The sequence below is a fragment of the Arvicola amphibius genome, chromosome 5 (genome assembly GCF_903992535.2).
Source record: "Arvicola amphibius chromosome 5, mArvAmp1.2, whole genome shotgun sequence".
Lineage (NCBI taxonomy): Eukaryota > Metazoa > Chordata > Mammalia > Rodentia > Cricetidae > Arvicola > Arvicola amphibius.
In genome coordinates this window covers 73,334,615-73,358,945 of record NC_052051.1, presented here as the reverse complement: position 1 = coordinate 73,358,945, position 24,331 = coordinate 73,334,615, and the positions used below count along the sequence as shown (strand labels likewise).

The window sequence follows — 24,331 nt, the reverse complement described above, 5'->3', positions numbered from 1 at the left end:
CCATCACTAGATTCTACATTAGAATATTCTGGGAACTTTTCTAAGATCACATGCTCCCTAAGGATGCAGGAGAAGGACACGGTTGGTTCTAGATCATCCTCTAAATCTCACACTTAGTTCCTGGACTGGAGAAGACTACGAAAGAAAGTTCAGGTTCAATTTCTCTTAGAAAAGGGACTTTCCCCTTCCCTTTATTGTCTAAACATTCAAGAGTTGTTTTCTCATTTAAAGCAAAAGCTGGGTGAACAACATGTTTATAGGTATAGTAAAAAAAAATTAATTCTGTCTGGATCAAAAGACTAAGCAAAGCCTGTTGGCTCTCTACCACACTTGGGGAGAAGAGCAGGATGGGAGGATGGCCAGGAATGAGCAGCTCCAAACCAAACCCAACAGCTCCAAGCAGCTGCTGGCACAAAACCTTTTAAAAACATTTTCTCTCCACCATTCTTCCCATTTCTTCACGAATTCTAATATACTCTGCTGCCCCCACGAAGGCTGAGACTTCCAGAGAAGTCAATGTCACAGCAGCTACCGACAGAGGTGGGGCTGGCCTAGCTGTGAATCCTGCATTCCTTTACAGACTCTGGGCTCAGTATCGCCAGCTGGTTAATGGCAGTCTGTATCCACTGCTGTTCAAAAGCACACAGTGCCCTGAAAACGGCAGCTCTGCACTCTAATAGAGTGTTTAATGCTCCTTAAAGCTGGGTGGAAGACAAGGCTCACACATCCTATCACACTTGAAACCCAATCTAAAAATGCTGGATTTCTAGAAGTTTTAAAGTTATGCTAGAAGCAAGAAAACAGTGAAAGAGATCTAATATGTCTCAAAAAAAGCAGTTTAGGAAAAAAAGGAAAAGAATAATAAAAAGAAGAATGCATTGAGTCTAACGATTTAATGAGAAAAATCACACATAACAAGAGTTAATATAGCCTCCAAGTCTCCCCAGGTTTTGCCTCCCCAGGCCTCCTCTGAAGAGCAGCAGCAGGCATGGAGAATGCTGGGTGAGAAACCAGCCTCAGCACAGGCAGCATGTCTGCATGAGCACACCGTTAGTGAGGATCTGGCCCCTGCGGTGCTCCAAAAACACAGCTCCTTCCTGGGCATCAACAGACAGAACCTCATACCCCAGAACAGCTCCGCTAAAAGTTCAAGTTCTGATCCTCCCAGTGCCTTGTCCTCAGCTGGCTCCCGGAGCCACAGCAGAGCCAGAACAGGATCCTCCAGACAGAACATGGCCTGCTCCCAAAGTCTATGAATGAGCAGAGATGTATGGCTCCATGGCAGTCGCCCATCAGACGAGCTGGGGCCACACCTCCCAATGCTGCCTACCTGGCAGGATGCCAGAAGGATGACCTAGAGCCAAGCTCAGTATGCTACGATCAACTCAGGGAAGGAATAAAGGGCTGCCAGGGTAGGGAGGATGGTCTCTGGACAACCCAAACCCTCCACTGTCTGAGATGCCTGCTTTCCTGGGGATTATCCTCAACCCAGATCTAATGCATGCTTCAGGAGCACAAAATGGACAAGAGGCTAAAGGAGGGGGTGGGGTGGGGAGGACCACAGAGGCCATACCACGCTGGCATTCCTCAAAGGGGAATAGTCCAGTGAAGGCCCAGGGCACGACCATCTCCATACAGAGAGGAGGAGGGAAGGAAGCATTAAGGACATGAGCTGAGAATCTACCCGGTACAGGGCACTGACATAATACTAGCCCTCACAGAAAACTGGGCGAATTCTACCGCACATTGACAGTCTCCAACTCTCAAGATATGGTCCTTATTGACTGAAAGGTACCCCAGAGCATAATGCCTGGGCTACTGAAGGTGAGAGCAGCATCCAGGAGAGGGGGTCTCCTGCTCACCCAAGCAAGGGCTCTTCTACCATATTACACTTCTGCATAGACCACATTGCTTGAAGACAGAGGGAAAGCTGGCCCACCAGCTCACAACAAACAGGGAGCAAGTTCCAAGCCCGGCTGGACCTCCTGCTCTTGGCCTGGAGTTCTGCCCTTGTCCACCCTTGCCCATAGCCACAGGCAGCCACTCACGGCATTCCTTCTCGTCACTCTTGTCGAAGCAGTCAGGCAGCCCGTCACACTGCCAGGCACCCGGAATGCACCGCCCGTTGCTGCACATGAAGTTACCTGGGATGTTGCACTCGTTGGTGAAGTTGTTCCCAGGGAGCAGCTGGCTCTCTGTAAGAAGGAGAGAATAGGTAGTCAGAGGCACAGTGACCACGGCCAAGGGTCAGAGCACTGGTCTACTCAGAAAGACGGATGCTCAGCCCAGGGGAGGCTTCCACTGGCTATCTTTGCTTTCCTGGGCCTGTTTCCTCACCCATGAGATGTACTTAGACCTCGGCCCACCTCAGTACAAAGATGCAGAAGAACTAGCTAAGGCGATGCAAAGGAAGCATTGGGCGTCTAGCAGCTAACAGGTGCTCATCTCTCTCATGAAGATCTATGTGAAATGAGCTAAAGAGACAACTCAGTCTTTAGGGCACTTGTGGCTCTTCCAGGGGACCAGAGTTCCGTTCCCAGTATCCACATCTGGCAGCTCACAACTGCCTGTGACTCTCTCTTCTGGCTTCCATGAATATTGGCATACTTGAACATACACACACGCACACACATGCACACATACACACACACACACACGCACACACAAATAAAAAATAAAAAAAATATTGGTGCGCAAATGCAAATGTTCTTTCCTGGCCAGTAGCAACAGCTAAAATTTAAAGTTTCAGATAGGAATTTACACCGGACCTCAAATATCCTCAGCAGTGCAAGCCTTCAAAACCTCAGACTCACGGTCCCTACAATCACAGAGTCCTTGAATTGGAGCCAAGTTGGCAAGAATACCAGGAGATCATTTCCCTCCAGGAAATAGGATATCTCCTCGATGTACCAATCAATCTACCTGACGCTGTGTGGGTAGGAAAGGCCAAGATGAGACCTGTACACAGGCCTGCCAACCCCCAGGAGGCTGACCTGACCACTACACTTATCCAAGAGTTGCTGGAGATTTAGAACCAAGTCCCAAGGTTCAGGTTCAAGTCCACTGAACAAACATAAAATGCCAAGGGCCCTACCCAGCACAGCACCGCCCTTAGGAAACTAAACGTGATAGTAGGTAAGGGGGGTACAGACCTCATCCACCTTGAGCCTTGGGGGTGGATTTTCCACAGAGCAAACATCTGATAGGTCAGATCAAGCTGAGCCAGTGTGATTAAAAACTGAGAGATAAGGAGACAGCTAGAAGCAAAATGTTCGAGGGAAAGAAGAAAAAGAGCAGTCCGCCAGGCCAGCACACTGTAGCTGCAAATGCCTCGAGTCATTCAGTAAACAGGCACTAGGCATTTACGACCAGACACTTGTGCTGTGAAGGAAAGACCAAGACCCTGTGCTCACCAAGTACTGTGCTGACACTAAGGTCATGGCCTTCTAGAACTGCTCATGGGTAATGAGGTAGCGAGGCTCGTGATCTTCTTTTACCCTCTTTGCGAAAGGAAGCAGCTACAGATCAGGGCTCAGAACCCTCCCTACAAACGCTCACACCACTAACCTGTTCTGTACTATTTATTTATTATTTTTTGACTAGAACACCCTTCATGCCGCCGTCTCCTAGTGACCTGCTCTTCGCCTGTTAGCATCAGACTCCTCTGTCACCCTCTCTCTGTGGAGTGGCCCAGCTTCCTCACGCACAGAGAAGCATGGCTGTCCCGTAATGCTACTTTCAAAGTGGTACCAACAGTACTTTCATAACTGGAGCAAGCAAGAACCAAAGGGAATGGACGCAGTCACCAAACAAGCCCTTGTGTTGTCGATACCCTCGTGGAGACCATCTGCAGCCCGACACTAAATTAGCAACACACACATGTTGCTCTTCAGAAACGAGTTCTCAAAGCTCATTCCAAGAGGGAAGCTACAAGCAAAAGGTTCCACTCAGCCCAAGTAGATCACAACCCTTACCCCTTGCTCGCTTTATCAGCCCTGCACGTGGCCAATCCCTCTCTATCACTGCAGCTAAGTCTCAAGCCCACGCAGTTCTAATTTCCCTGGCCATCACCGCTGGCTATAACTTCCAACTCAGCCTCCTGTCTCACAACCTGTCCTCTCAAATCTCAATAGAATCTTCCTAAATAGCATAGACTATGACCTTTTCTTACTTTAAAAGGCCAGTGAATGAGGGGTGGGCTGGTGAGGCTCAGTTGGTAAAGTGCTTCCTATGCAATCATGAATTCTCCCAAGTTCAATCTCCAGAATCCACACCAAAAAAAAAGTCTATGATCCCAAGGGAAGTGAGGAAATAGGTGGACAGATCTTGAGAAGCAACAGCTAATGCTTTTTCCTTAGCTCTGACCGTCATTCACACATCCATGAATACACATGCATGTAGACGCCCCCCCATATACACACAAACACATAAACATTTGTGCACTTACACAGACACAGGAAGACAAACACCCACACAGGTATTGACTGGCTCCGCAGTGCTTTTTAATTAGAATTCAAGACAAACAAGAAAGATTCCCAGAAAGAAGTGGCCTTTTCAGTGGAGGCTGATATAAAGTAAAGGTCCTGTGGATCAAAGGAACAAGAGTCAAAGACACGCTGTGGGGAGGCACAGCCTGGGGCATGGGTCAAAAATAAAAGACAAGCCGTTCTGATGGGCAGGAGTTACAAACATACTGGGTCACCATCTCTCCAATCCTGCCACCCAACCCATCAGGATGCTCCATTCTGCAGAGCACAGACTCCACACAGGACCCCTCTGAAGGCAACTGCACAAGACACCACTAACCCTGAAAAGAGTGAGCAGTAACTTCATTATCTCTAGGGAGAAATTTGGATAGCCATGGGGAAGAACCCAGAGAGCAGTCACGGGCTGAGTTCTAGCCAGAGCTTCCACAGCCTACCCGCCATATACACTCCAGCTGTTGGAGAACAGCTGCCCTGAGCATCATCACCAGCCAGCAGGGAATTCCTCAGGGCTGTGGAATGCACTTGGTTTTGTTTGGAAATCACTTCAACTTGCTTTTGTGGAGCGAACTCCTCGAAGACAAACCCCCTGGAAAAGTCACTACAACTGTGAAATCTTGTTCTGATAAACAGATTTCCGGAACCAGAAAATTGGCCAGATTAGATTCCAAAGAGCTTGCTCTGAGGCTTCAGTGAGGCTGGCAACACATGGCTGATGAAAGGCTGGGTGGGTACAGAGACCACGTATCCCGCCCATTACTTCTGCCGCACACAAATGTCCTGCCAGTCTTGGAGCGCCCTGCCTAGTGGATACAATAGCCACATGCTCTTTTCAGCCCCCCTTAGGCACACAAGGGGCACCCTGCCTACTGCCTTAAGAAAGTGGCATCATCGAACATAAGAACATCAGAAGTAACTAGAGCAAGAGAAGATCCTCTTGTTGACTCTGTCTTTCAAGCCTCCCTCAAGCCCAGCCCAGCTGCCTCCCTGGCCTAGGAACACCTGTACCATTATCTCTTGTCCCCCTTCAGTCAGGAATCTGCACAGAGGAGGATTTTGTGGGGACATAAGCCAGGGCCTGGAGACATTTTCTCTTGTAATGACTAGGGGTAAGGTACTACTGACATCTGGCATGGAAAGGCCAGGATGTGGCTTTGCATAGAAGGGTCTGGGGCTCAAAAGAACCATGCAGCTTTGCCTGTTAGCAATGGCAGGTGTTCTGGGCTACACTTCTCCCATCCTATCAGCCACTGCCACACCACAACACAGAACCACCTGGCTTGACATGTCAATAATCCCAAGGCACAGAAATACCTGCTTAAGCCAACCTGCTACCTAGCAGTTCTCACTCCCTCCAGTTGTTTCTCTTCAATGAGTGAACTTCTGAAAGGCAGCGGGTGGTGTCTCTGTGCCCTTCAGACAAACCTGAACTCTTGCCACCTGACTTAGAGAAGCCATTGTGACCCTGCCTCTGAAGACCCTGCAGTGTCCTTTAGAACTAGTGTCTGGATCATGTGGCGGTAGTCCCTGCCCCCAGGCTTCCAAACATGTGGCTGGCTGACTAGAGGAATCTCAGGTTCCCCCTGGTGTTTGGGGCTGCACTGTATCCCTCCAAAACTTTATGCTGTAGGCCTGACCATTAGAACCTGATAGAGGGGTGCATTTTAAGACAGAATGCGGAGAGAGGTAATGCATTAAGACGAGCTGTTAGAGTGGCCTAGTTCAACGTGACTGGTATCCTCACTGGGAGAGGAAATCAGAGCACAGACATATGTGGAGAAGACAACAAGAAGACACCCAGAGAAGGCAGCCATCTGTAAACCAAGCAATAGGGACTGAGAAGGAACCAACCCTGATGACAGCTGGGTCTCAGATCTCCCCACCTGTGGAACAAGCAAGCTCTGACATTCAAGCCACACAGTCTTACTGGAAATCTTATCCAATCGGCTAGCCTCCTCCTGCTCATCCTTCAACTCCAACGTAAGTCATCAAATCTGCAACCCTGTCCCAGACACCTAGCCTGACGCTGGTCTCTCCTGTGCTTCACTTGACCCCAGTCTGTGCTGGTGGCTGCTTTGCAGTAATGTTGCCACTAGGCAGAAAGCACCCTGATTGGTACACTCTGTTCTGCTCGGCTCTGCACCCCAGTCAGCTGCCGTTCCCAGCTCTCCCATGCGTATCTCTGACAACTCTACAGAAAACCAGGCGTGGCATTAGTGCCTGAACTGCCCCATCAACTTTCCCGCATGTTCCTAGCATGTGGGTGGGGCCTGGGCATACACTTCTCAAATAAGGGATATAGGGGATCCGGACCTGCACAAGTACCCTATCTGCTTGAAAGAAGGTTGGAAATCTTCTCAGCCCAACTGCCAGGCTTCCTAGTGGCAGCAACACATATCCCATCTCCGTGTCTTGGAAAAGACTTAAATAAAAAATTGACCAGCATTAGCACAAAGTTGGCTTTCTCCTCTCTTCTCTTTTTTTCATTAAATCAAAAGGAATTGCCTGTTTCCACTGCAGAACATCATTTAACTGAAAATAACTACACCATCTGTACAAGAATGGAAAAATAAAAGCAAGCCCTGCCTTGTCAGGCAAAAGACAGCAGCCCATTGCTACAGCTTTTGCTAATGCCCCTGGCCTACATCTCTCTACTTGATGTGGAGAACAAAACCGGGGCGACAACAAACTCCAGCCAAGGCTCTATTCTGCTGCAATCACCCAGAACACTCAGCGAGCGACACTGCCTTTCCCAGCCGAGAAATGGAATTTTACTCCGGCAGCTGGAGTCCTTCGGCGGTTCTCCGCGCTCTCCACTGAGCCTCCCTCCCCAGCAGCATCCGTCATGGTGCGGTCTGCACTGACATCTGCAAGCAATCAGCAGGCCCATTTTCTGATTCCTGCCCAGTGGCCCTTCATTCTTCTCACTCCCTCCCTGATGGTCTAGATCTCCAGGCCCGATGAACTGAACAAGAAGCACGAACTCAAGTATGCCATACGCACGCGCAGTTTAATGGCGGGCTTGCAGATCCCAGACGGATCTTCACCATCAGCTGTCAGTGAAGCCAAACAGACTCCTCCCACTGCCAGGTGCCAGCGAGGCCAGGGGCCACCGTTTTCTCTGTGATTCACTTCTTGAGACACACACACACACACACACACACACACCTGCATGCACACACACTCACCTACAAAAGGTTAAGGCCACCTAGGAGGCTCGTCTTCGGTGATCTGTTTACCATCATGCCTAGAACATCTCTGAAGAGCCCTTCCACTCTGGACTGTTTCCATGTGGTATGAGCATTAAACAGAACCTCGGACATCTGTCCTGTGTATTTCCAAAGCCATTTGGTCCTCATCACACAAATGTCTTCCTGCTCAAGTTTGGATATGGGAGCATCTGGCTATCACCAAGAAGGCAGCAGTCACAAGAATGTCTATGTCTGGCCTGGCTCCAAGCACCTGAGCTTAGCCAGGCCCCCAGTCTTGTTAATCTAGACTCCCTCTGCTCCACGAGCTCATTCCATTAGTTTTGCCTTGGTTTATCCACCTGCTCAAGGAAGATCACTAGACATATTGCCAAGAAAAGATAAAAAGACCCCACTCTTCAGTCTAGGGCAGCTAACTCTTTATATTCACAAATGTACTATAAATATGGCCCATGGTCCTGACGGAAAATCACAGTTTCCCTCAGGCACAAGGATGGAGCAGTGACGTCACCAGGATACTGAGTGAGAGTTGTCTGCCCAGCATCCGCCCAGCATCCACCCAGCATCTGCCCATCACACAGCTTCACGGCTTCTTTCTCCCAGGAAGCATCCCGAGATGATGAAGGCTCTGTTTCCTTCTTACAAAACAAGCTAGGGAGAAAGCAAATGGCTAGGGTTCAGGAAGCCGGGAAGGTCACAGGAGGAGGTTTAGGAATGATAGTTTCCCCAAGGAGGCAGCTCCATCAATTATTTTTATCTGGACCTGTGGCCTCTAGGGCTGAAGCTCCTGCTTATTATTTTGATGTATGTTTTCATTTTTATGTATCATTTTCATAAAGAAAATTATGTGGAAATGGTATTTGTGTTGAGGGGAGCTGAATAACCACTGAGATGCTGCCCTTATGAGATCTCATGTCCAGAGTCCTTAGGGCCTGCAGCTCCTGTGGTGCAATTGACAAGCTGACACCCTGAGCCATATTGCTCAACCCCTCCTCTGGCTTCTTTAACAGCCCTGGAGGTGCTGAGTACTGGGGAAGATCTACTGTCTGCCAAAGCACTTGAATGTGGCAGGGATTTAACAGCCGTTCGTTTTTATTAGTTCTTAGAAGAACCCCATGAAACAGGCACCCTCCTCTTTTATAGATGATGGAACAGACTGAAGACAGGACTCACCCAAGGTCACATAGCTAGAGACAGTCCAGACAGTAAATACTTCAGTTGTGCAGGCCACGAATCTGGGCTAAGGCTATCGTACAGGTGCCAGGATAAGACAGAGAATAGTACCCCATAAATTTTTCACTGATGGAATTTTTCAAAAAATCTTCAAAATCAATAAGAGCTATTTCCTGTATTTCAGATCTACCACAGAGAAGAGTGGGTTTCTTTCTGTTGTTGAGGATAATGAACTAAAGTCAAAGCTAATCAAAACTGATTATAATTGTCTGCTTTTTGCATTTTTCTAACTATTAAACCTGTAGATCAGGAAGCATCAGACAACAGGTAATAGGCAGGTAGAGCCTTTTATCACCAACACTGGGCCATCTGTCCATCCCCATTACACTCACCACACGAGACAGGCCATTCTTACTGTTTCCTGGCCCCAGAGAACTCGGCTCTTCTTTCTGTGCACCTAGCAACAAGCAAATGCCAGGCGTCCAGACACCCCACAAATGGCTGCAGATCACAGTTATGGGAACAGTAACCGGCTCGCTCCCACAGACATTATTTTAGTTCTGACATGAACTCGTCTGAACTGCCGTGAACTTCAATTTTGCTTTTGCCACGTCCAAAACCCAGCGGATCAATGACACCAGACCTGCAGAATGAAGCTTTTCGAAGTCCCCAGGAGGAAAGGCACAGAGGGAAGGTCTTGAACATCACATCCTGCCTACCCACGCCCTCACCAAGGGTGGTCTACATTTTCCATGAACCCAGTGCAATACTCCCCATCCCCAACCTTCCTGCTATTCCAGCTTCCAGCAGCAACAGCAGGAGGCAGGAGGGGAAGGGGGGGGGGGGGGGGGGGTCGTAAGCTGAGCTGAAGGGCAGGAAAGGGGGCAGCTTTCCGACCAACTTCATCAGGCTGTAATGAGCTAGGCTTAGTGATAAGCTAATCACCCACTTCACATAGGCTCAGATGTAGGCAGAGGTCAGGAGTAAGGGCTGTGCTTCGCCTCAAGTTATCCCCATGCACCCAGAGACCAGTGTAGCTTTCTCCACAGTGGCTGGGAACCACTCTGCAGCAGCCCATCTGCCCACACTAAGCCCCCTGCTCCCTCCCACACTGCAGGCAAGGCTGGATCATAAGAATGCCAGCCAGGGATGAGCCAGGAAAGCAAAAATGACCTTCATTCTGGCCCCAAAAGCGCATCTTGAGGATGAGGATTTCTGATCTAAGACTACAAAAACAAGGCACGGGCCAGAAAGGAAAAGGCAGCTGGATACAACTGAATTAAACTGTGAAGTTCTGGGTCACCGATAAATGCTATAAACACGCTTCGGGCACCCATCCCCAGGGAGAAGACGCTCACCATGTGTGGATATACACAGTTTCATGCAGAACCACATAGAGAACACAAAGTGATGCAATTGGTGGGGGCAGGGAGGGCTGGAACAAAGCATCCGGAACAGGTGCTTCCAGCGATGGTGCGCTATGATATTGTAATCCAGCGTAATTAGCCAGCAGACTTGCAAAAAACTAAAGCCTTGCATTCTCGCATGGCAAGAAGTGGAGCACCAGGAACCCAGGCATGGCAACATGCTTGGGGACTCTGAATACAGAGCGCCTAATGGCAACTACAAGGGCCCCAGATGATCATTCAAGACAGCAGGTGAATATGCACAGCACAGCACAGCACAAAGCTAGGGCTGGTGGCATAGCTAAATAAGTAAGAGAAAGCACCCTCTGAGTCTAATGACCTGAGCCCAAACCCAGGCACCTTTACTCCCAAGACCACCAAAAGAATAAAGAAGCCAGATGCAGTGGCCCCATCTGCAGTCTCTGTGTTTCCTGCATCATGGTGAGAGGAAAAGACAGGAGTGGGGATTGACGCTCACACAGGCAGGACAGCAGAAACAAGAGAGACCCTGCCTCAGAAATAAGGTAGGCAGAATCGACTTCAATATAGTTGTCCTTGCACATGTGCCTCAAAAACAAAGCAAAACAAACAAAACAAAAACCCACACCAGCACTGTTCATCAGAACAACAGAGGAAAACACAGGCCCTTCTCCACAGTGCACAAGCACCCAGGGATTTCATGGGATGGACCGGAGTGAAAAGAATTTGCATGGATATTTCTGAGAAATTTAACAGCAAGGGCAAAGGCAAGCTGCTGAATGTCATCCACACTAAGCTCGGAAACAACCCAATTTAGGGGCCGTGGAAAAGACAACTACTAAAATCAAGGTCATGGTTGCCTCTGGCGGGCAGGCTCAAGGGCACAGGTGGCTAGCGTGGGCTCCCAGGGCAAGTGCCAAGAACCCATGGAAGCGGGTGGCAAGCACATGGGCTTGCTAGGCATTTTCCTTGGTAACCCTGCACTTTAGAAACATTTCACAAGTAAATTCATTATAGAGAATGAAAACTAGGACTAATATTTGAGGAAACCTACAAAAGATAAATGGTGCCCAGTACAGATGATCCTCTAGACTTCAGAAACACCCTCGCTGCAAAGGAACACTAGATGGAAGGGGAAACGTGTCACACTGGGGAAGACCGTGCAAATGCGAGGATGCCTGTCCAGTAAGCTTTGCTCTGTTACGAATTCTTTCCCATTTTCTGAAAGGCAGCAACAGTTGCAGGGTAAAAGCCGATCATGGAGGGAAAAACTAGGTGTCTCCCCCCAGACAGACTTCCCCCCCACATACTAAGCCCTGGCATTCCCAAGGCAAAAATAACCAAGAGCCTAGGAACCAGGTCAGATTGCTTTTAGATCCAAATTCTAAGAAGTGGAGACTGTCTTTCTTAGGCCCCTTTGCCTCCCCATCCTTCAGCTGAGCTGAGACAGGCTGGGGGAGGGGGGGAGCAGGCAACAGAAGCTGGGATTTGCTAAATAAAGCTCCCTGGCTTTTACCACTGTGGAGCACAGGAGAGGTGGCCTGGGAGGAGGGGTGGCCAGAAGAAGGCCAGCCTTCACACCTTGCCCACCCTCCCACCCCTTCTACTGTGAAGAACCACCAGACCCAGGCTCAACCTTGGTTCAAAGGTGGAAAACAGTGTGGCTTTGGACAAGTGAGTTACTCTCTCTGAGCCTTGATACTCCACCTCTCTGGCAAGCACGCTGAGACACAGAACGACGCTAGATGGATAAAGAGCATAAACAGGTGGATGAATAAAGCAAGCATGACAGCAGGTGGCATGTACCAGTCCTATTTGTTACTCCCTTTCCTGTCATTCATCCTCACTGACTCACTCAGACTCTAATGCTTCTGTGGTATTCAAGGAAGCCATGTCCCTTTCTGATCCATGCCTCTAAAGGGAAGCAGCCTGGCAAGTGGGTGCTGATGGAAACGGGGCAATTTGACTATGTCACTTAGATCCAAAAGCAAGCACGGAGAGACACCAGGAGGAGCTCAAGGGGCTTTTACCTTCCCTCACGTGATCATCTCTGGCACGGGATGGCTCCATGGGTAAAGAGCTGGCAGCGCAGATATATTTTAATAAATAAAGCTTGCCTGGAGTTCAGAGAGTAAAACAGCTGCATGGTCAGCCTTACAAACCAGACATCAAGGACACACACCTCTAATCCCAGTATCCACGCTAGTTTACCATAGACCGGGAAGGAAAGACAGGAAAGGGGGAGGAAGAAACCGGACGGTAGTGGTGCACACCTTTAATCCCAGCCCTAGAGAGGGATATAAGATGGGAGGAGACAGCTCTCAGACACAGTCTCGTTCTGAGATTCCTGGAGGCAGGATCGCCATTTTTGGACTGAGGTTGAGATAAGACCCAGTGGATGACTGCTTTGCTTTTCTGGTCATCAGGCTGAACCCCAATATCTGTCTCTGAGTTTTTATTAATTGTGCTTCAGCCACATAATAAGCATCTGAAATGTCAGTGTTTCCACAGCAATATGGGGAGCAAAGCCAGAAGAATCCCTGGGAGCTCAATAGTGAGCTAGCCTGGCTTATGCAGAGCAATCAAACAAGGTAGGGACAGGGCCTCTGCTGTCCTCTGACCTCACAGGAGCAATATAGCATGTGTGGCATGTGCATGCTGCTAGCACTCACATGCAAACACACGCACGCACACACACACACACACACACACACACATGCACGCACGCACACATGTCCCACACAAGACAGGGTTGGCGGCTCTTTGGGACATTCCCAGGAATCTTGAACTGCAGCCAGACAGCTTAGACTATAACATGCAACAATTGTTCCAAAGTATCTGGAATTGCTTCTCCACCCTAAGCCTCAGTTTCCCCATATATAAAGCAAGGCACTGGTAGACTGTGCCAGAGTCATTTTTCCACCCTTAATGCACCCTCAACAGTGGGGCAAATATACAGCATCTTCCTATTCCGGATGTATATTCAGCATTTAAAAGTATGTCTGGGTTTACATGGAGGTCTTCCTAGGGTGTGTGTGTCGGGGGGTGGGGGGGTGTCCTTCCTTCTTCTAACACAGAGCAACTGGGACCCAGAGATATCAGCCCCTTGAAAGGCAGGCTAGAGCTACCCAAAAGAAACCAGGTTCCTAGTTACTGGGGAAAACCTAGTGCTGGCCTGTGCTGTCAAGAGACCAAATAGGACCCCCATATACCCCCGCACCAGAGACAATATCATCCATAGGGCTAGGGGTCAGATTTGCTTCTGATTCCTTATGGATCCAAGGGCCTCTCCAATTCAGTTCACTAACCCACTACCTTCCATCATGTACCCAGTAAATGAACAACTGTTTGGCTTATCAGTTCCTATTAGGAGAGGAACTCTGGGCTGGGGAGGGAGGGACTGCGCAGGGCTGGGGAGGGAGGGACTGCGCAGGACTGGGACCGTTCACAACAGTCTGTTACCGCCAAACAAGGGTAGAATGCCTATTAGCCAGTGTGTCTTCTTAAATATTCTTAAGTAGCTTAATCCATTAAACCAGTCCTTCCCGCTTCTACAACCTGCTCACGTGGCACCTTTTCCCTGAGCTGACAACAGGCCCTCCATCACGAGGAATTACCTGACGTCTCAAGCAGATGCTGCTGGGACATCTAGTGAGCGCTAGAACTAAGCAGTTCTTATTGTGGGAGTCCTCAGGGATCACAGCTCTCAGAGCCATTTACCTGTGCAAGAGCCATGTCAGAGCTGATGAGTCAGGGAACTGAGACCCTTGAATGAACCTGCTTGGGCTTTCCAGACTATGAAAGGTGGTTTATGGCCACACCTGAAAACAAAAGTTTAAATCAAGGAGGCCTGGCTGTGGGCATGCCTGTAACCCCTGCATTTAGGAGGCGGATGGCTGAGAGATGACGTAGAGGCCCAGCCTGCGTACACAGTGAGCTGCCACCTCAAAAGGAAGAAAATAGCAACTAAGGCTACAGAGTTCTATTCTAGACACATGATAGCCCATCCATGTGGCCCCCAAATGCCAATACCATTATTCTCAACCTCAGGAAACAGCTGTGCACCATGACTCAGTTTACCCACTTACAAATGGGAACCAGAACAAACGCTAACCTAACAAGCTCCATGTGTAATCAGAGGAAAAGGGCTGTTTCACTTTAAAAAAAAAAAAAAAAAAAGTACAAATTGAATGGAAATTTCCAGGTTTTTCATCCATTTTATGACAACATACAGAGTAGAGGCCATAAGATTAAGCACACAGCTCACTTCTTAAGGGTATTATTATTCACTATTAAAGAGGTGTCATTGTAGATACATAATATGTCATTTCCCAAGGCATACCACTATAACGGAGCTACACGATTAGTAATTATAGACGGTGATCTGAACCACACAAGGATTTCACCCCACACTGAACACAACAGAATCCTTCTAGGTGAGACGAGAGCACGGAAGAAGTGAGATGCTCATTTAGAAATGATTTTTCAATAAATTCAATCACATGCCCCACAGTGTAGCTCCTGGTCTTGTGGCTACTGCATTGATCTCTGCTAATGGGGACAGCTCAGAGTGAAGGCAATGGCAAGCAGTCAAAGGCTTGACGAACACTGAACCACGACCTACACGGAGAAGGGCGCAACCCTGCTGCAGGTCCCTCTCTCTTAGACCCCAGCTGTAGCTGATTCCTGCCCTCATCCATCCTCATGGAGCTCCCACTGCCTCCCAGTCTCCAGACCTAATGGCTACTTTTCTCTATTTACTCAAGCATACATTTTTGCTCTTGCTCTTAAGGCAGAGTCTCACTGTGTGGCCCAAGCTGGCTTCAAAACTCAGCCCTCTTGCCTCTCAGGAGGAGTGTGGGGCTTTCAGATGTGAGTCACCTTGCCTGGTCTATGTGCACTGGGCCACCTCAATTGGTCCTTCCTTCTAAGACACATCCCTTCAGTGACCTCTATCTCCGGTTCCCATCCCTTCAGTGACCTCTATCTCCGGTTCCCTGCCTCCCACTTACAGCCCTGGAAGCAGCTTCCTCCACCTACCCCTCAACAGTCTCGGGGATTTGCTGTCTTTGGTGCAAGCAACATATGGCTTCCCTGAATACACTTGTTCCCTTGTCCACTATTAGGTTTGACCTTCAAGGGGAAACCCCATCCTTATACCTCTCTGTCTCTGGCTAAGTTCTTCTCCTTCCAACTCCATACTGTACTAAGGCTTCATGGGTTCATCCCCTACCACCAAGCATCGCAACATCAGCTTACCAAGTCTAAGACAGAACTCTGAGTTTCCCTAAGCTTGCTCCTTCTGCCACCCAACACTCGCCCTCATTCCCATTCACATAGGTCAGCAGGCAGAATTTCACACGCATCTTACCTCTGTCATTGCCTCCCACAACCCTAGAACCAATCCTCCCGATTTTACCTGCAACCTCACTGGCATTTCTCAGGCTGCAGAAGTCATCCTTCATGGCCCCCGGAACAAACCTCACCACTCCATCTAGTTGCAACAGTCCCATAGCTCCATCCTCAGGGTCAGCACAGGACCTCCTGTGTCTGACGGGTAGCCTACCTCTCCAAAGACTCCCTCCCTAACCTCCCAGGATAGACTGCATACCCACCTAGTCCTCCCAACTTAGGCAGACTTCTGCCGCTTCATATACCATACTGCTCTAAAAGCTTCTGTTGTCCCCAGCCGCCCCTCAGCACCACACGCAGCTTTCATACAGCAGAATGGCCATCCATGTCCTAATGTAACCCTGGGCAGAAAATTGAAAGGAATGCAGGGTGTGGAGAGATGGACAGGTGAACGTGCGGGTGGATGGATGAAAACAATGGCAGTTGCTTCCTTGCCCTATATTATAAAAAGCATGCCACCAAACATCTTATGGATTATTCCCACAAGTTAGGCCAATTTCCACATTTGTACATAGTTTAAGGTTTATGGAACTACAAAAAAATCCTTCATGTTTAAATATTATAACAATAACTTTATCCAAACCTGCTTCCTAAGAAATAAATTCATATTATTATTCTATCTCATGAGGAGTTCATGGGTTCCGATATTTCTACAAAGCAGCCTCTACTTCTGGAGTAGCTTAAGTACAAACTAATAATTCGTCAAGCCAAAGGGCAGAGGCAGATCAACATTAGCAGGTAAGTGCTTGCCTCCAGAGCTCCTGCAACGAAGACTACAGAATGGTGTGTGCTGTCAGTGTTACCTGACACAGCTATCCATGAGCGAACTTAACCTCTGGTGAACACCCACCCTCACAAAGCCAGCTCACAGAAGTCAAGGTCAGCTCCACATGCTGGGAAAAAGAGCCAGGCCCACACACGTCCAGTGAGTGACACATCTCGAGAGTCAGCCCCGTGTTTCCATGCGCCTTGGACTAATACAGCCTCTCAGTTAAGTCTACGGGACCAGCCCTAGAAAAGCCAATCCTCTCTCCCCATGGGAAATCCCCAGCCATCAGCACCCTACCCTTGGCCTTTATTTGTTTCTCTCTGTATCTAGGGAGTAGTGACAGCTGCAGCCAACCCAGTGGCATTTGAGGCTGGGACTCTCATCCAGAGCAAAACAGCAAGCCTTTTGCTACTGGAGGTGATGAGGGTGGCCTGGCAGAAATAAAGGCACTAAATCAGAGCTGGCCTTTGTCACCCATAGCTATAGGAGTGTTTGGATTCGGTCCCCAGCTAGCCCGATTTTTTTTTTTTTTTTTTGGAGCCCTTGCATCCTCTAACTGAAAGGAGGCCAGGTTGTTTAGTAAAGAAGGTGGCAACTCTAACAAGCTCTGAACATGACAAGTACTGGCTCCATGGGAACTTGCCGAGAGAGTTTAGGGGGCAGGATGACATGAAGGATGTCAGAGAATAAAGAGGCATACTGATCCAGAGCCACATGGAGCCCCAGCCCCTCCCCACCTCTCTCCTAGAGTCTTGAGTGTGCCCTGACTATAACCACATGAAGAATCACAGAATTTAAGGGATTCGGTCTCACTGCACGCTCTCAATAATCAGCTACAGCAGGCTCCCGGCCCAGCCTGGCACAGCTCACTTTCCACCTCAATTCACGATCTACCCTGTGCTGCAAGCTGATAATGCATTTACAGACAGCCAGGCCTCTGCAGCCAAAAGGGAAAAGTTCACCTAATTAAATAAAAACAAAGCAGAAAACCAAAGCCTTCAACTTGTGCCAGAAATAAGGGCAACTTGGTCTTTTATGGAACTTTCAAGGCAAGAATGCCAACAATTTTTTTCTAAATGCATCTTTTAAAACAATCCCGTGTCTCTAACTAGAATCCCTTAAAGAGTCCATAAACAAACTCCAAACAAGGCAGAAGAAAATGGACAAAGGGAATGAGTGACCAAGGCGCTAGTACGAGATGACTGACAAGCAAATGAAAATGTCCAGAGGGCTGGGGAGACTGCTCAGTGGTCAGTGCTGGCCAGGTGAATGTGAGAACCCAGTTCGGATCCCCAGAACCCAGGTAAGGACCAGGTAGACAGAGTGGCCTCTCTGCAATTCCAATGTCAGAGGGCAGAGACAGGAAGTCTCCAGGGCAAGCTGGCAGAAAAGATTTGACATAGCAGAAAGTTCTGTGTTTTATTGAGAAACTCTGTCTCAATATACAGTGGAGGAACAATGAAGGATAACTCCTGACATCAGCCTTGGGCCTCTATATGCACACGCACATGTACACACAGACAGACAGACACACACACACACACAGAGACACACACACATGGAGCAAGACACACACAGAGATACACATACACATAGACACAGGCGCAGACATACACACACACAGAGATACACACATACACAGGCACAGACACATACACACAGAGAGAGATACACACAGAGACACACATACACAGATACACAGACACTGGCACAGACACATCACAGAGCCACACACACAGCCACATACATAGGCACAGACACATACACACAGCCACAGCCACATACACACACACACACACACATACACACACACACACAGTGAGGTGGGGAAGGGGGAGGACAAAAGATCCCGTCTCACAAACAGTTAACAGAGCCAAGTGATAATCTGTAACTCAAGGATTGACATGGGTGTGAGGAAACTGATTTGGGTATACTACTAGTGGGAATACAACTGGTTGAGCTTCCCAGGCCATGTGACAAGGAACAAGGATCCAACACCATCCACTCAGCCCATCTCCCACCCAGTCTTCACCTAGAAATCTCCCCTGGGGACACATTTGTGCAGATGGAAACACCTAGAACGGTTTCCTTGTTAGTGCTTTTTCTCCACAGCATATTTGGTGAAAACTCAAAAGTTTGTTTATTTGACCAAGGTAAACAGTGATGAGTAAGTCTGATCACAAACCACAGGGCAAATCTTTGAAAGAACCCAGGAGCCTGAACACACAATGGTGGACTACGTCTATAATATGGTTAGAAAGGACAAAGTAATATGCAAGACAATACGATTAGCACGGGTCCAGTCTCCAAAAGCGTGTGTTTTGGTTCCTCTGTGCCTAGACTGACACTTAGCACCAAGGTCGAGAACACTAACTGGGGCAGTCCTTGGGGACACTTGGGATGTGCATTTATTCTCCACTGGGGGCCCAGTCTGCAAAAGGCAACTCCTTTAACAATGTCACCACAGGAAACAGGACAGTAAGAGGATCCAAGATGATCAGGAGGGATACATCACTGCTCATAATGAAAGCTGGGCTGTGGGGAGTCCAAGAAACAAAGCCAAAGGAAAAGGCCACCCAATTTAATCAAATTACAAATTAAAAAAAACTAAACAATTAAAATCTAAGAAACTACAGCAGTTAGGGAGTATCAGACATAGCCACAGAATTTACAACCTCAGATTAGCGTAACCTAAAAAGAGAAGTAGCAGGACAGCAATTGGTGGAGGCTATGGGTGGCTCTTCCTTAGTCACTTACGAAAAGGGAGAGCTCACGAATTTCTCCTTGGCCTTAGTGCCCCACCCCCAGCCAGCTCCACCCCCAATAAGAGCCCCACTCCTTGGTGACTGAGGAAGACATGGCCGAGGTGGGACGGTTGAGATGGGGAGTACGGGAACTGTGAGTCTGATTAAAGCTTATAAATGTAATCTGCCCTGTGTGGGGGAATGCAAAACGTCCCTCCAAGTCCTCCTGGCACACTCTGTAAGCCCACATTATAGCCTGCCTGCAGGCTGGACTTCCTGTTTCCAGGGTCCTGGGTCTTCCAGGTGGCCTCAGGCCATGGATTTCTGCTGGAAGACAGAAGAACTCATTCAAGGGCGCCTGAAGCAATAATGTCAGAGGCTGGGAGTCCAAGGCTGCTGAGGTTGTCTGCTTGCCAAGATGGGTTGTCCTCGAAACCCAAGTGGGTGGAGGGGTCAGCCCACACTGGCCTCCTGGAAATGAGAGGAAAAATGGGACGCTTCTAACCTGAGAGAAAGGATGTATTCTTGCCCACTCAACAACAGAAAGAAAATAATCTGTGGTGTTGAAAGTTGAGATAGTGGTGGGTGGGAGCATGGTGTCGGGCTTCCTGGGATGTTAGGGTGCTGGGTACTTTATTTCTTGATCTGAGCCCTGGTCCCCAAGTGTGTTTACTTCATGAAAATGCACAGTGCTCTGCATTAGACATCTGTGCACAGCCAATTAGTCAAGTTTCTCAAAAAAAAAATTTACTTGAGAAAAAAAATAAAGGGTCACACTGTTTGACCAGCACAGCTGACTCTCAGGCAAGGTCTCTGTCACTCCCAGCTGACTGTCTCCTTCCTTACAGCTACAGCCCGAGTCACCAACAGAGTCCACAGTCCAAGTCACACCACATCACGTTCCACAGCCCATGATGTGTGGATCTGGTGGGAACGGGCAGCCTGTGCAGGGGAAAGGCATGTTCGGGATTTATTTTTAATCGATTCGCTCATTTTCCCTAACACTCAAAACCGTCTGACTCTGAATACCCAAAATGGCATCAGCCACACCCTGATAAACCCCAAGCATCCAGACGTCTCAAGCCTGGAGCAAGGCCCCCATTCCACTGAAGCAAGCTGAACCAAACTAGACGGGACATTCAGGAAGGTTGCGGGGAGGATGCGTTCCATTTCACTCCAAAATGAATCCAAACCACAGTTGGGGCTGCCCCTCTTAGAGGTGATTTCCATCTCTAGACACAGCCTGCTGGGGTCATGCTTGCTTGTTCTGAATCTTTTAAAGGCTTTACTAAACTTTTCCATGGGATAAATTTGGAAGTTCTCCTTCTTCTGTTAAATACATTTTTTGTTGTCGTTGGCAAATATACACATGCACACAGATACACACAAGACACATACACACACACACAGAGTTTGTAAGCAAACTAACACACGAGAGGAAAAGCATGGAAAACAGGTTTTGTAGCCAATGAATCCACATATTGGGCAAACACTCCCTGACCCTACCTGAAGATCAGTCAGAAGCCTAATAGAGCTTGCTAGTTCTCTCTTGTCACAACGAAACCTTCAAAAATGCAGTGTCAAGCCATCACTGCTGCCCAGAGCTCAGTGAGAGGCGCATTCATAAACAACAGGAGCAGAGGGCTGAGCTCAGTGAAGCAGTGAGCCTTCCAGATGGGTGGCACTTGTCAAAGGACAGAGAAGGCTACCCAAGTAAGGGAGTCTTCTGACATCCCTACAGGTACCAGTCACTGCTTCTCCTGGACACAACAGAGGCCATCATCTGCATTGATGCTATTCACAATAGTCCATTAAAACAGGATGGAACAGGTGTTTAAACACCCAGCCGTCCCGAGTCAGCAGAGAAGCCCTTACCCTAAGGGATGTGTTCCAGACCCCTGCTGAGGAGTCTGGGACCACAGGACAGTATCACACCCTAACACAAACACTGCAGTAGCCCACAACGGCAGCTCACACTGCCAGGTCTGGTGGTGCTCAGGTCATTAATCCCAGCACTCAGGAGGCAAAGGCAGGTGGATCTCTAAAGTTCAAGGCCAGCCTGATCTAACATAGTTCTAGGCCAGCTAGGGGCCACATAATGCGACCCCTGCATCAAACAAAGAAAACTAGACGGCTGGCCACTAAACTATGAGCAGGCAGACAGGACACAGGCATCCGTGGGAGATGAGAGAATATTGCCTACTTTGGAATTCAAGCTGAGAGCACCTGAAGAGGACAATGCGGAAAAGGACTTTCTCTTACCTTCCCTCAACTTCTGAGTCTTTTAGAAAATTCTCAATTGTTATGAATCCCTTCCCCAGGTATTACATTAACAAAGGAGGCTGCTGCCTTGCACCAGGGCCTAAAGCAACTCTGTCCGGGCTATCAGTTGCCCATCGGGCCCTTTCTGGTGCCCACATCATTTATCACCTCCCCTACAATCCCTAGGCATCCGGAGACAGTTCTTGTCCCTACCATAGTAGTAGATAGGGTTAGTGGCTATCTACTCAGCAGGATGAATTTCGTGCTACCCAAATAGGACACCAATCAGACTCAGGAATTGTTGGCTTCTGGAATTTTCCATATGATGTTCTCAGACCTCATTGACTACAGGTAAAGAAAATCACAGAAGTAAATTCGTGACAAAGGGAACTGTGGTATATAGGTCTCTTGCTCCCTGCCTTTCAGTCTCTCTCTTCCCTCTCCTTCTGTCTCTACCCCCCCCACTTTGAGATCAGCTTCTGCGCTCCCATAAAACAAACAGCTTCTTGTTCAAACTTCAGCCCAGGAGCAAACTCAATCTCCACCCACCACCTCCCAACCCCAATAAAATCCCAACACAGATAAACAAACGGTAAGGCCGCTGGAAGCTCAGCTTCCACAAACAGGGAGGTGGAAGGGCTGGAGGGAAAAGCCCCCTCAGAACAACACTCCCAGCCCCAGAGTCCTAGGCACAGTCCAGCAGCGAGTCTCAGATCCACAACACACAGGAGAGCCTTCAGGGAGAAGGTGCTAGGCTTTTTAAAAACTATCCTCAGCGAGGGTGTGACTGCTCCCCAGTCTTACTCCCCACCCTCATTTCCTTCTATGAGACTAACTCAAAACTGCAGCAATCCTTCAGGCTATACCTGTGAGTCCTGGGCTCCTTCCAGGAGGAAGGGGTGTGGAGTGGGGAATTTTGTAAAATACCACCAGACGAAATGCACACCCACCTGAGCCCCCACATTAATGAGATGCCAGGAGGCCAAGAGGAACTTATTAGGGGATTAGGGAACCAATTCACTTTCACCAAACTCCACTGTGAGTCAAGGCTCACTACTACCCTTCAGGACAAGAAAAAAAAAACAATCTCAGAAACATTGGGAAAACATTATTCTTCAAACTTCCCCTCCAAATAAACAAGGACGACATTTTTTCTCTTTAAAGAAAACTTGGCACAATCATCTTTGGGTAAGCCAACTTATACATAATAGATTTTAAAAAAAATTTTCAAAACTAGCAAGGTCACTTCAGAGCTACAGTGGAGAGATAAGAATATAAACATTGCCTGAACTCACCATCCTCCACCTACAGCTCCAGGGTTTCTCCTTGTAGCCCTGGCTATCCTGGAGCTCGTTCTATAGACCGAGCTAATCTTGAGCTCAGAGATCCGCCTGCTTCTGCTTCCCAAAGTGCTGGCATGGGCCCATCACTGCTTGGCTTCTTCTAACTTTTTTACCCTAGTTTTTCTTTGCTTTTAGTTTCAAGATCCCCAGAGGTTCACAGCTTGAAGTGAAGATATATTACTAAGGGTTGCTAACCTCTAGAAAACTTTAGACTAGGGAAGTAAGGCAATCTACGTTGACTAATTAAAATCAATCGTAAGAACCATGTACAAAGGCAGTGGTAACAAAGGGGAACTATTAGATCTTTCTAATTAAAAAACAGCTGTGGCTAAGGCCCAAGTTCTTGTACCCACAGCTAGGTAGTCAGGCTGTGACTGTGATATTAGACCATAAGGATACTGGTGACAAGAAGCCGTTAGTCAAGGCTCCACAGGAAAGACAACCGGACTTGGTCCAGCTAGACAGCTCAGCTTCTTGAGGCACGGGTTGACCCTCTAAGCCACTGGCTGTTTTAGAGTACACATTCATTCAATGAACTCATTCGTTTTCCCGAAGGAATTTTCTGGAAACTTAGTGCACTGGAGGCTGTTGGGAATCCAGGCAAAGGCACAAGAAAAACCTGGCCAGAAAGAGTCCGGAGCATTCACCAGCTGCAAAGAGTCTAAGAGAACAAGAGAGTGGAGGAATTACTAAGGAGGGAGACGTTTATGCAGAGGGGCCTAGAAGAAACGTTTCATCAAGGAATAGCTGACAAGGGGGCTGGCTTTCTAGGCTGGGTAAAATCTACATTCCAGAGAAACTACTGAAGACAGCCAATGGTCAGGTGGTCCTGATGAGGGCTAACAAACTAGAGAAGCCTCTACAAGCCAAAGGATGGAGCTTGGACCTTACTTTATACACAATGAGAAATCCACGCGTTCATCAGCTCTGGAGCAGGGTGTGCCGAATGAACAATCCCTCATGCAAATTAACTCAGCTGTCCCACAGAGAGAGAAAGTCACACAGTAAGAAAATAGGGTTGGGAAGCTACTAAAAAATGCTAGCCATCTATTTGAGAATCAAAGAGCTAGGCCTCACTTCAATCACCCCAACGTATATTCCTCTTCTAACAACAAGCATTATGAAAGTCTGGTCAAACTTAAAATAAATGAATATATTTAGTCTCTCTGACTATTTATTGAAGGCAGAGACAACTCCAGTCGTCAGTCTCTGCCTCTGGGAACAGCAGATGGTATTCCTGGCAGCAGACCCATGTCCGTCCTAGCTATATTTTTCTCAGACTAGCGGTGCTCAGTCTGCTTCGCTTCAGCACCCCTGGAGCGAGGGGCAAGCAATCCCAAGTGCCAAGGGCAGTTCAAGGTGCCACCTCTGGGTTCAGGTTTTAGCATAATCTAAATGCCATCAGTAGAGTAAAAGACATCCTTCCATAGGCGTGTGCAAAGATACAAGGTCTGAGCATCCTACCCCAACCTTCTGACCAGCTTCCTTGAAATCTTTAAAGCCCAAAAGAAAACAAGAAAGAACCACAGGGTAGAACTGGATTTTAGTAC

The 24,331-nt window shown here is 48.3% G+C and overlaps 1 protein-coding gene across 3 annotated transcripts in view; it reads right to left on the bottom strand.

Annotated features, from left to right (window-relative positions):
• Ldlrad3 (low density lipoprotein receptor class A domain containing 3) overlaps positions 1-24,331 on the bottom strand; it is a 235,159-nt gene that overhangs the window by 153,943 nt on the left and 56,885 nt on the right. For 2 of the 3 annotated variants that reach the window (XM_038330531.1, XM_038330532.1), the window contains exon 2: positions 2,049-2,195. In XM_038330531.1, the coding sequence (XP_038186459.1) occupies positions 2,049-2,195 (147 nt within the window). The remainder of the gene's footprint in view (positions 1-2,048; positions 2,196-24,331) is intronic. The other variant, XM_038330533.1, reaches the window with a different exon arrangement.